This window comes from Melitaea cinxia, chromosome 21 (assembly GCF_905220565.1).
Source record: "Melitaea cinxia chromosome 21, ilMelCinx1.1, whole genome shotgun sequence".
NCBI classification, from domain to species: domain Eukaryota; kingdom Metazoa; phylum Arthropoda; class Insecta; order Lepidoptera; family Nymphalidae; genus Melitaea; species Melitaea cinxia.
In genome coordinates, this window is record NC_059414.1 from 7,331,431 (window position 1) to 7,344,778 (window position 13,348).

The following is a 13,348-nucleotide window of genomic DNA, read 5'->3' on the forward strand; positions in this document are numbered from 1 at the left end:
TAAATATTACCGTTCTGCTAAATTTCAGTCATGGCAACCCTTTATAATAAATCAGCCTAAAAATACCAATAATAGTTATCAATAATTAACGTTAAAAAGCACTTATGTAATAAAAAAAATGTATACAATATCAAAATAGGAATGATTTCATATGCAGCACAACGAATTAATGCGCGTAATAAATTCGAAAACCTTGCTCTACTGTTATACAACACATCGAGTAGTCTTACATTACTATTTACTTAAAACAACACAACATAGGAGCAACATATTAAATAAATAATCCATACAGTGAGCACATTTAGAGTACAACAGCAGCAGAGCAAATCGCATGTTTAGTGTTACCAGATGATCATTTGTAGTCTGACAAGAGAAATAGTTTCAAATTTTTAACCGACTTCCAAAAAAGGAGGAGGTTCTCAATTCGACTGTATTTTTTTTTTTTTTTTTTTTTATGTATGTTACCTCAGAACTTTTGACCGGGTAGACCGATTTCGACAAATTTTGTTTTAATCGAAAGGTGGTGTGTGCCAATTGGTCCCATTTAAATTTATTTGAGATCTAACAACTACTTTTCGAGTTATATATAATAATGCGTTTTTACTTGACGCTTTTTTCGTCGACCTACGTTGTATTATACCGCATAACTTTCTACTGGATGTACCGATTTTGATAATTCTTTTTTTGTTGGAAAGGGGATATCCCAGGTTTGGTACCATGATAAGGAAACCAGGATCTGATGATGGAATCCCAGATAAATCGAGGGAAAATCTCGAAAATCCGCAATAACTTTTTACTGGGTGTACCGATTTTGATAATTTTTAATTTAATCGAAAGCTGATATTTATCATGTCATCATTGCAGCCTATCACAATCCACTGCTGGACATAGGCCTCCATAAGTTTACGCCAAAAATAGCGTGAACTCATGTGTTTTGCCCATAGTCACCATTTATCATGTGGTCACATATAAATTTTATCGAGATCTGATAACTACTTTTTGAGTAATCTTTGATAACGCGTAGTTGCTTGACTATTTTTTCGTCGATCTATGTTGTATTACTTGTCGATGTAATTGAAGTCGGTTTTTTTTTCGTTTGTGAGCAAACACAATTATTTTTAACAAAAATTATGGGACTTTTTTGGCTGCCAGTACTATACAGTTATGGCTGTCTGCTTAAATTAATAATTAGAATAATTTAAGTTGTCAACGATATAAAAAACAACTGGTAACTCTAAGCATGTGGCAAATCAAGTTGTACTTGCTTTACCACTCAACTAGCCGTAAAGATACTGGTGACTTTGGTGATAAGAGGAAATCGAACTGTATGTCTAATTCCCCGTCAAAGTCCACTCGCCAGTGTTGTAATATCTGCAATTAAAAAGATTCATGATGTTGATAACACAATAATATAAATAATTTTTAAATTAAATCTTAAAAATTGTAGTCTTTTTTTAAACATCAAAATGTAACTGAAAATACATTGATATTAAAATTGAAAATCTTTAAGCCCGTGTTAAATAAAGACAACTTATAGAAGTGGCATTAATAGCTTATTTATTATACCGAAAAACCTCTCTTAGAGACACAACAGTGTCTACAATTTTTGACTAAAGGTCTAAAAAGCAATGACAGAAACATTGATGGATCACAATCATTAGAAAAAAACCTAACAAGTTAATAATCAAATCTAACTTTTAAATTCTGTCTTGTATCCAGTTATTGACTGTAATAAAAGCAATAGCAATGCTCAATAAAAATCTTCTACCTTATCTAACTGACTATAAAAATCAAGTCTAAGAAAAATTTCATACTTCGAAAAAAAAATGATGAGAAACTCGCAAATAAACTGTCAAACTGAAGTTAACACCGTTAGGAATAGAATTTTCTAAAAATATACGTGTATTTCGTTTTTATTTCTAACTAACCCCATGGTTTCACCGGCGTTAATTTGAGGGAAAAATTAGCTTTATAGCCTTCCTCGATAAGTGGGTAAATCAACACAAAAGATTTTATTCGATTCGCACCTGTGGTTTTTGAGATTAGCGTGTTTAAAAAAAACTTTTTAGGTTTATAATATCTATATATATATACTCGATTTTGCACACCTACAAACGTCTGCTCTTGTACGTCCTAAGGTTGGCTGGTAGAGAGTGCTTTTAGCATTAAGCCCGCGTTTTGTACAAATTCTTTAATGTATTGTGCAATAACCCCGATCCCTGATTTCGCGGGAATACCGGGATAGGCTACTTTTTGCATATATATTGTTCCTTAACCTCCTCTATCTTTCAGTAAAAGTCTATGCACTTGAAAAACCACCGCTATTTTAAACTACAGATAAACACCAATTTTATTTATATGTATAGATTAATAATCGAAATCTGAAACGTTTACAGTTATGACCTAAACAGATTTAATCCTTGGAATTCACCTACTTAGAATGTTTTTTTTTTTTTATTCAGTCGTTTCTACAATGCATTTTAAAGTGGACAGTTACATTTTTAAATGAATAGTCTTTATAAGTTACCTTAGCTAGTATCAAATGCAATTCGAGCTCCACAAACCGCTTGCCGGGACACATTCGCCTACCGCGACCGAACGGCGCAACAATGCCGGGAGAGTGCGGCTCGCGGACGTCTATCCAGCGCTCGGGCAGGTACTCGTTCGGCTGCCAGAAGTTCTCTTCGCGACGACACGCCGCACCCGTGTGGGCTAGAACGAACGTCTGAAATAATGTGTGAAAAACAATAAAAAAATGATCCCCTATTTATGAAGCATAATGAGCATATGATATAATTATAAAAATAATTGTGAGTATTTTGGAAGAATAACCATTAGCAGTGAGAACAAAAAAAAAACGAGTGTGCTACATCACAGGAATGAAGTAAAACTTCTTTAGGAATAGGCCTGCACTGTGTCTTAGATATACGAAACGTAACTGGCTGAGCAGAGAGAAAGAGAGAAAGATAATGTGTGCTCGCACCTCTCTCTCTTGCTCTGTTCGCCTCGCCCAATCACACTTATCGAAACGCTCTTGTCACACAATTACCAGCTTACTCCCCAAGTCAAGCAATCGTGAAGAAGTTTTACTCCAAAAAATTAAAATTGACCATTTTACTAAAACCGTACTATAAAAATTAAGTGGCAATTACTTGTTACAATTAATCTTCAACTGTAAACCAGCCTTGTAAAATCTTTTTAAATAAACTAAACCGTCAAGTGCACTACCTCTACCACTAGCTATAATGTTTCGAACAAAACATAATAACCTTACCCCAGCTGGCAGCTTGTGTTCTCCAATTGTCATGGGTGTGTCCAGAAGGCGAGCGAGAAACGGCGCAGTAGGTAGAAGTCTAAACGCCTCATTCACCGCCGCACGAACGGACGGAGCTGCCGCTAATTGTTCAACTCGTATTTCACCACAAGCAGGCAGTTCTGAACGGATCTTTTGCTGCCAATCAGCTCTCCTACTCAACAGGTACAGCAAGAAGACCAAGCTGTTTGCCAACTAGATAAACAATTTTTTTTTATTTTTTTTTTTTTTTTTTTTTTAATAAAGTAGTTGTCTACGTATTTTTATTAAGACATGCATATTTTTACTATTGCGCAATGAAATTTTACGTTCATTTACTCAAGTCTTTAATTTTAAACGTTATAACGTAAACATGTTCATGTTCATTATCTTCTAATACTCCCACTTCGCTAATCACCAGGATTTCTATTAATAATTATTTACTTATTTTCCAAAAAAATTAAACTTTTACTTATGCTCAATTTGCAATTCTTACCGTCTCAATGCCAGCGGTGATAAAGTCAATAACGGCTGCTTTCTTATCGCGCATGTCTAGCTCAGGGTTAGCCAATATCTTGAGGAAGATCTCTTGCATACCATCGTCTTGCGCGGCGCCGCGTGACCTAGACTTCGCTTCTTCCATTAGTTCCGATACTATCCTACCAACATGGAGTTGGCCATCAAATTATATGGAACTGATATTGTGGATTACACTTAAACGTTACGAATAAGACTTTCCTGCTGAAAATTATTTAAGGAATTTTCTACAGATACTCAAAGAATATTAAAAGAATTAGGGTCTGTTTTACCAGTAGTAGATAACGCTATTTGACGGATGACGATACAAATAGACTTTGACATCGGGAGGTAGATTAGGAAAGTTAGAACTGTTTCTCTTCCATTAATAAACTGCAACTTTGAGATTCATATATTATGCAAATAGAAATATCTCCTAAATATAATAGATGAACGGAAGAAAGAAAAATGAATCAAAAACTTTATACTGTCGGATACTGTCATTCGTCATATAGCGTTATCCATAACTGATGAAACAGACCCTTAGATTAATTCTCTTATTATTCCTTAAAGTATACATACGACTACATTCAGACAAGTATTTTATTAAAAGCTCCCATATTGGCTATGTATGTGCATAGGGGCGAACTTTTCAATGAAACGATTGCAATACCATATCTTGCATGTTAAACTTAGAAAATTATTTCAACAACAAATTGCTATTAGAAACATTTTAGGGCCATTATAAGAAGCATTTAGGGTTTTTTAAAAAAACTTGTTTGGTGTGAACCTACTAACTTGTAATTATTTTCAAATCTAGATCAATGGTCTCGAACATTATTAATTAGAAAACTTAATTTATCGTATATTAAATCAGCAATAGCTATTTGGCTTTTTAACCTACTTCCGAAAAAGTAGGAGGTTCTCAATTACATAAATTACCTATGTTATTAATATGTTACATATGCTACCTCAGAGTCAGAACTTTTGATTGGGTGGACTGGACTATTTTAATGATTTTTGTTATAATCGAAAGGTGGTGCATGTCACGTGGTCTCGTTTAAATTTAGATGAGGTCTAACAAGTACTTTTCAAGTTATATTTAATAATGCGTATTCACTTGACTATTTTTTTTTTTTCGACTTGCGTTATGTAACTTTTTACTGGTTGAACCGATTTTGATGATTTTAATCGATACTTGTACTCCAGTATAAATTTTATTGATATTTTATCACTACTTTTTGAGTAATCATTGATTACGCTTATTTACGTGATATATTTTTTGAGCTACTTACGTTGTATTACTTGTCGATGTAATTGAAGTAGTTTTTTTTTTTTCTTTTTATTTGCGAACACAATTATATTATTGACAAGCCACTTCCTAATACAATTCCACATGGCCAATATGCACCTCTAATAATATCCTAAGTTAATTCATAAACAAAACTCATACAACTATTATACTTACATATGTATTGTCTCTTCGCTTCTTACAAATGTTTTGTATAGTGACGTCGGAGCAAACTTCCACAATGGGGCTCCGTAGTAAGAGTCTCTTTGAGCTCTGAAATGAGCTTTTACTGCAGACGCTAGCGCTGCTGCACGGCCTGACATCCACCTCTCGAGAAACCCTAATCTTGTACCAAGCATCAATCCACAAACAGCTGAAAAATTGATATATGCATTATAATCTATTTAAACGCTACGAATAGAAGCAGAATTAACAACACATACGAATTTTTATTATGTATGACAATTCTTTTATCTCGCTCATTGATTTTTCTAGAACTTGTATTTAACATTATGAAACTGTAAAATTTGGTTTTTGTTAAGTTATATGTATATTATAGTTCAATGTAGAAATTATCCTTATTTTTTACTTCAAATTAGTTTTTTTACGAAAGAAATCTGTACAGATTGAGTCATATTATTCGAAATGTATCAGATATGACGAAATTGAAAGAATTCCTTGTTTGAGAAAGAAAATGAATACAATATGCAAATAATAGTCTCGTTTTATGATCTTAACCCAAATAATAGAAGCTTGTAGTTAACCTCGACACACAAATTCATATTATTTGACCGGAATATAATAAGATTGCTAGGGTTATCGTGGCTGTGTACCCATCTACCTTACAAACTATTGTTGATACATGCATGCGGTTATTTGAAACTAGTTAGTTTATTATATAATTAACAAATAAAATAACTACTTTCTTTAGCTTTATACTTATTTGAATTTTACCTACATAGCTTTAAGTTAACGATGGTTATTATTAGATAAAACTTTTGATAAAAATCTATGTTAATTTAATATATACATAAAACTAGTAAGTAGTTGTTTTATCACGTATATTTTTTGCAAAAAAAAATCATTTAATTACTAGTTTGTTATTTATCTCAAATATCTCACAAAAAATATATAGTATTGTCGAACCAAGGAAAAGGGAAATAAACTAATATTTTACGATTTCAAGGCTACCTACATGCGATTTTTTGTACGTTTCTCATAAAAACTACAAATATTTTTATGGAACAAACGTTTATCTAGAAAAAAGTTAAGATAGTCAGTTTGCTATCGTAACTTTTTTTAAATATTTTTTCTATATCTAGTGAGATACAAATTGTGCAACATTTTTTTAATAATATTGACGATCGCTCAGGTAATGGTGCATGTGCCATGTCGGCGGCGTCTAGTTACCCGACAGTCGCGGGTTCGATTCCCGCTCGGAGTGGATATTTGTGTTTATACAAATATTTATTTCCGGTCTGGTTCCGCACTGTTAGTCCTTAGTCTAGTTACCCGACAGTCGCGGGTTCGATTCCCGCTCGGAGTGGATATTTGTGTTTATACAAATATTTATTTCCGGTCTGGTTCCGGACCGGGGTGTGGGTCTACCCATCGTGCCTCAGAGAGCACGTTAAGTTGTTGGTCCCGTTTGTTACCATGTACACATGATAGCAATCGTTACTCATAGTAAGGAATATATCTGCTAGCCCGCATTGGAGCAGCGGGGTGGAGTAAGCTCTGATCCTTTTATATGGGGAAAGAAGCCAAAAAAAAACCAGCAGTGAAATATTACAGGCTGAAGCGTAAGATTAATATTTGACAAACGTCAATAATGACGTTCGTCGTTAAAGTCGGGCTTTAGAACGGAAGTTATTTTTAATTAAGTGCATGTCCCTATCGGTTATGTTTGCTAATATGAAAATCAAGGAAATATTTAAATTTACATTCATAAATGTGTTGTCGAGAACGTACTTATTTACGTCGATATAATCAACATTAACTAACTCGTCATTCTGCATACCGATCAATAAAAAGCTCTATATCTCATAATATGGGAATTGAAATAAAGCAGAACTGGTTTTTAAGGAAACTAATAGCGATAAGATATAACGTGGGACTTAACAAATCTATAAAACTTGATGTTTATATGAAAAAACTATATTTTTGGCAAGTATCAATACAAACTTTACTGGTCGAACTGGATGGCGGCCAAGCTATTACGATAAAGTCGATCCACTCTTATGTTAGAGCTCGTTTTCAAAATCGCTAAAAACATATTTATAACTTGTGGATATGACCATAACTGTATGGCTATATTAGGTAACAAATCAACATACAGACAAAAAAGGGCATATTAAAGTTTTGTAAAGTAACTTCGAAGTTCGATTTATAGATTATAATTAAACTATTTTCCATGTTTGAAAATCTTTAAACATAATAATATAAAACTGATGTGCCAAATAAAATACGTAACGCAACAAATAGATCTTCATAAATTAATTTTAATCATTAATTTGTATGAAGTTCAAAAATATGTAGCACTGGATCTCGCCCTATTTAGGGGAATGATTAGAGCTTAATCTATCAAGTCGCTTCACTGTGGGTTGACGAATAATTTCCCGACCCAACCGTTATCAGGTGTTTATGATAACAAATGGGCCGTTTTACGTCTATGTCTCAGACAGACGGGTGGGAGAATCTACAAGGCCAAACACCACGGTCAAAAACAAATATTTGTACAAATACACACGTCTGTATTCAAGCGGTAGTCGAATTCGCAACTGACGGCGTTAATTAATTTCTTATAACTACTTATACACTTCTTTAAATATTATGTATTATAAAATGTATATAATATCAAAAGAAATGTATTATCAGTAATTGAAGACATTTTTAAATTAAAGCGCATATGTCATAACAAAAGAACATAGAAAACGTCTCGTTCCGGGCACCGCATGCAGAGATAAGGCGCTCCAGATATGTGATATGTAGAATAATATCTTTCTAATGTTGCATTCTACACTATTACTATCCTGACCTATATTGCATTTCTTATCTCTGACCGAACGTCATATTTCATTCAAAATTATTATTCATGACAGCGTTGATAAAGAGCTGTCTCTATGTTAAAAACCCGCGTCTGATTGTGATTACAACTCAGTACTAAAACTCGTGTCAAATTCATAAATATCATTAAAGTTATAAATATTTATGTAATTGAATTATTCTACACTTTATACAAACAACTTTTGAATCGTTATATTGTTTTATATCATATTATATATAATTTGTGCTTTTTATTGTGTTTTGTTTTGGTAAATAGAGACAGTGGAAACAATCTATTGAATGTGTGGTAACTTCGTTTAGAAATTATTATGTACAATCTAACCGCATTATTTTTTCTTTCGTGGTATATATATATTCACGAAATTAATTTTTCATTTTAATTTTCTTTTTGACAACAAAAAAGAATGGATTATTTTTATAATATGGTGTAGACGCTCGCTACTTACCTATGCATTTCAGCGAATCAGTTTTATTTATATAGATTAATTTATAAATATCGATTCAAATTTATCTTGAAAAAAGTAGTAGTTAGTAACTAGTTTCCATTTACTTGTGTATTTTTATATATTGTATGGTTTTCTATCGCTCCTTTACCGCGAATAGAAAAAATATAAAAATGTTATTTAAATAATGTTATACATTCACTTTTTATTTAATATAGGTACACGAAAATTCGAAAGAATCAAAACAGAGTTCGAATATCTAAAAATAATTTGTAATATTTTATTTTTTACATATAAAGATATTTTTATGAAATTAACATTATAGCTTGCGATAATGGAATCAAAACAGCTATAAAATAATATTTATGCTTTATAGACAGTTTTTTATATGATAACTTGTACATAAAATATAATTTACATACTAATGTATAATTTTGTACATTACTATCTCTATGTGTAAATAACTGTTTTATGTAAATCTTTTCTGAGTGGTGTGCAATAAAGTATATTTTATTTAACTATCCAAATTTAAGACATAATTATATATCTCTAATGTACCTATCTAGTAACTAGTAAGCGCCTGTATAGACTAAATACTTAAAAATTATAAGTTAACTAGTCGCAACATGCACCTATTAATAGGTACATTTTTTTTAAAATTTATAAATTAAGCCGGAGATCATATTTAAGGTTCGGTGACGCAATCGAAACCTACTTGAATGAAATTTACAAAAAAATATGACGCATGTTTTGCCATAAAAGTTACACCAAATTTGTAAAATATCATGTGTTTTGCATTTTATGCAAACTGTATGGTCTTTATTATTATAATAATAAACGGAATCATTGCATGTTTTTCTGAATGAATGAAATAGACCTAACTACATAAACACAGTATAACGAACGATTCAGCCTGTAACATGTGAGATGTTACAGGCTGAATGCTGTAGGTCTCTTTCTCCGTGTAGAAGAAGGAGTTTAATCCACTACGCTGCTCCACATCGTGTTGTCGGATATGTTATCTACTACGAGTAACGATCGCTATCAGTAATTTATGAAAACAACCGGGACCGACGGTTTAGCGTGCTCTCTCAGTTACGGTGGGGAGACCCACAAGGTCAGGCATCCAAACCGGAAAGAAATATTTGTACAAATACAAAGATCCATCCCGAGCGAGAATGGAACCCGCAAACCGTCCGTATTTTATGTGACTACACGCACCACTACACCAGAGCGGTTATTCAAAAACATAGTAAGAACGAATATAAAAAGCTATGAAACATTCGTTTGTAAATGTAATCAAAAAAATCTGCTTGAAAACGGAAATTTTAAAGATTCATGGTTTGTTGATTCACTATTTGATCTCGCTACTAAAATGTAGGCTGAAACTTTTAATAATAGGTCTAAAGCTACAATAACAAATGACAAGGAAAGAAATATAATAATAGCAAATCGAACAATGTGAGACCGAAGACAAAATCTAATCTAATCGATTCAAAAAATCTCCCGTAATTGTACAAACACAAAACATTAACGTGATTTGTTTGTACAAGCATATATAACACTATACCTACCTCTTTTTTGCGTCGTGGGAACGCTATCATAGAGCAGAATATACGCAAATTTTTGATGAATTCATTTCTATAAATACTGATAAAACGCTTTTTTGCACGTTTTATAGTATAATTAAACTAAAAAGTATCCATTGTGTATTCGAACCAGTTTTTGTTTATATTCGTAGCAGATTTCATTTTTATATATACAATTAACTATTTTCATGATTAATGGTGGTTAGTGCGATAGTAACGAGAGTAAAGTAGGTAGAGCAAATCATTTTGGATAACAAGAAGATGGAAAAGCTCTTCCTTGGTCCTAGTGTTTTACAACCTTCAGTGTCATTTCACTCAGTTTTTTTTCAAGAATACACAAAGCAGTTTCATTTCTTATATAATTTTAGTTATGTTGCCGTTTTGAAATAGTTATGTAACATTACAATAATTCTGATAAGTACAAAAAATATTTATTCGTCAATAGAATCAGCGTGTATAATTTTTTTATTGTTGGTCGCTCTTTATAGTTTTGTCAGAAAAAAAGGTTAGATCAGATCATAGATTCATTAGAAAAAACCGACCTCGACCTTGATAGTTAATAATACAATCACTTTAAAATAAGATTTAAGATAAACTATGTTAGCTACGTTAAACTGGTAAAAAATACTTTTAATTATTTTAACTTTTATCAGTTTACAGTCATTAATTCGGCATCCATTAAATTCATCACTTTAACGATATGAATAGGAGCAATTATGACGAAAATGGACGAGGTGCGTCATGTTCTCTGAAAACTTTATAAAATATCAATTTGAATTTGCCATATTGTTGTACTGGATCGAGAACGAATTTTAAATACTAAACTTATATATTTAATTGTTGAGAACGTCAGTAATCAATAAAATTATTAAAAAGCCTATTATTATGATTAATGATATTTTTAACATTTTTTTCTTCTAAGGGATGAAATAATACATAACCTAATACTAAAAATATGTAAATCGATTAAGGATAAACTATATAATAACTCGCACGCGGTACGCGGCACACGCCCCGACAATACGCGCACTAGATTTGATCAGCGATTTGCTCACTCATTGTGAGGACATAGACTTATTTGCCGATAAGATCTCTGTTTTCTGTAAAAATAGCTATAAATATCTTTGTACGTTATAAATTTATTTTGTTGTATAATTTAATCCTGACATTAGTAATATTTAATTTTTTTTAATTTTGACGTTTTTTTTTTCGTTTTGACATCTAATATACTGACACGAATGTATTTTTATAAACAGAATTCTGAATTTTGACTGGATATTTTATTTTGACATTGATATTGTAATTTCTACATATGAATTTCTTAACAAAATTATTGATATTTAGTTATTTTAATATTATCAACTAAGTAGGTATATTTTTATTGACATTGTAAATTTTAATTATTGTATTTTGATAGGATTGTATATTTTTAATTCTACATTTACCATTATTTACTTCATTTGTTATACCTGTGTTTTTGGTTTTTTTTTTTTAATTTTGATTGACCTACTTGTGTTTGGAGCAAAGCTCTGTAAACTTGTATGTATGAAATAAATAAATAAATAAATAAAATAAATATAGATTATACTATCATGTTAATTACGCTTCAGCCTGTAATATCCCACTGCTGAGCATAGGCCTCTTTCCCCATGTAGGAGAAGGATCAGAGCTTAATCCATCACGCTGCTCCAATGCAGGTTAGCTATATTCCCTACCTGATAGCGATCGTTGCTCATAGTAACGATCGCTATCAGGTGTACATGATAACAACCGGGACCGACGGCTTAATATGCTCTCCGAGGCACGGTGCACAACGACTGCACAAACAGACCACGGCTAATATTTTATGGCGAATACAAGTGTTTGTCATGTGCAGGGATCGAACCCGCAACCGCCAGCACAACAGCCACAAACCAGTACTATGACTGTTGGGCCAACCCCTCGACACGTCGTCACGTTGCCGATTGGTACTTACTTAATTAACATGACGGCAACAGCAGATGTAAGATTACTTAATGAAAACGAACTATAAGCAAAATTTCATTCAATGAATTACACCAATTTTACCGAAACTATACCGAAATATCCTATCTTTTGTACAATTTCAGTAACACTTATTTTGAGAATATATAAATTAAGCAAAACGTATATATAAATTTTACGTAAATAATAAATAAATAATCATTTATAATGAAATAAATTGTAAATCTATAATCAAATAATTTTTCGTCATAATTTGTTCCACACTGCTAACTAACACTGATTAACCGTCACACATAATATAAATAAATATCTTATAAATATAAATAAATTAATATCTTATAACATACACACACGGTCACCTGTTCCTATGATAAGCAACTTCTTACTTCAATTTTTTTTTAAAAATACATGGAAATAATACTGATATAAATACAAATATTACACCCAGACTCAGGCAGGAATCGAACCCGCAACCCGCGGAAAGGAACGGAAAGCACTGCAAACTGCGCCAACGGGCTAGTCAAAAAACACATGTATTACGAAGGCATCGGTGGAAGAACACTAAAATATGACTAAATGGCCCTATCTATACAAATAAATAAAATTGGAGTGTCTGTTTGTAATATTAAAATAACATACACGGTACATATACCAAAATAACATTTTTTACAATTTTTGTGTCTGTTTGTCTGTTTGTTTGTTTGTTCCGGCTAATCTCTGAAACGGCTGCTTTTGACGGGACATTCTCTAGCAGATAGCTGATATAATTAGAAGTAACTTAGGCTAAATTTATTTTAGTAATTTATTTATTTTATAAATCTGCCAACTGAGCAATAAATAACGTTTTTGTTAAATTCCACGCGGAGAAAGTCGCGGGCTACAGCTAGTGTGTACTATAATTGTTATGTATGTTTTACGTACTGACCATATAACTTCCATGACGACAAATTTTTAATATCATCATAAACGCTAACGAGATATATCAAATCCTTTAATTAAGTCACATTTTATGAAGATTAATCATATCAATCCATTAATTTAACGATGATCTTGAAGCATTTCATTATAAAATAAACAAGTTTTTGAACATCTGTTTATCAAATATTTTTTCTGAGATCCTTAATGATACATAAAATTAAAACTGTGTGAATGTGCGCTTATTAACAAA

At 31.9% G+C, this 13,348-nt stretch overlaps 1 protein-coding gene across 1 annotated transcript in view; it reads right to left on the bottom strand.

The window, feature by feature from the left end:
- Window positions 1–1,266: 1,266 nt before the first annotated feature.
- LOC123664117 (ecdysone 20-monooxygenase) overlaps window positions 1,267–13,348 on the bottom strand; it is a 46,853-nt gene continuing 34,771 nt past the window's right edge. Inside the window, exons 6-10 of the mRNA XM_045598723.1 lie at window positions 5,277–5,472; window positions 3,789–3,951; window positions 3,275–3,508; window positions 2,528–2,725; window positions 1,267–1,371 (exon numbers count right to left, since the gene is read on the bottom strand). Of these exons, the coding sequence (XP_045454679.1) occupies window positions 1,267–1,371; window positions 2,528–2,725; window positions 3,275–3,508; window positions 3,789–3,951; window positions 5,277–5,472 (896 nt within the window). The remainder of the gene's footprint in view (window positions 1,372–2,527; window positions 2,726–3,274; window positions 3,509–3,788; window positions 3,952–5,276; window positions 5,473–13,348) is intronic.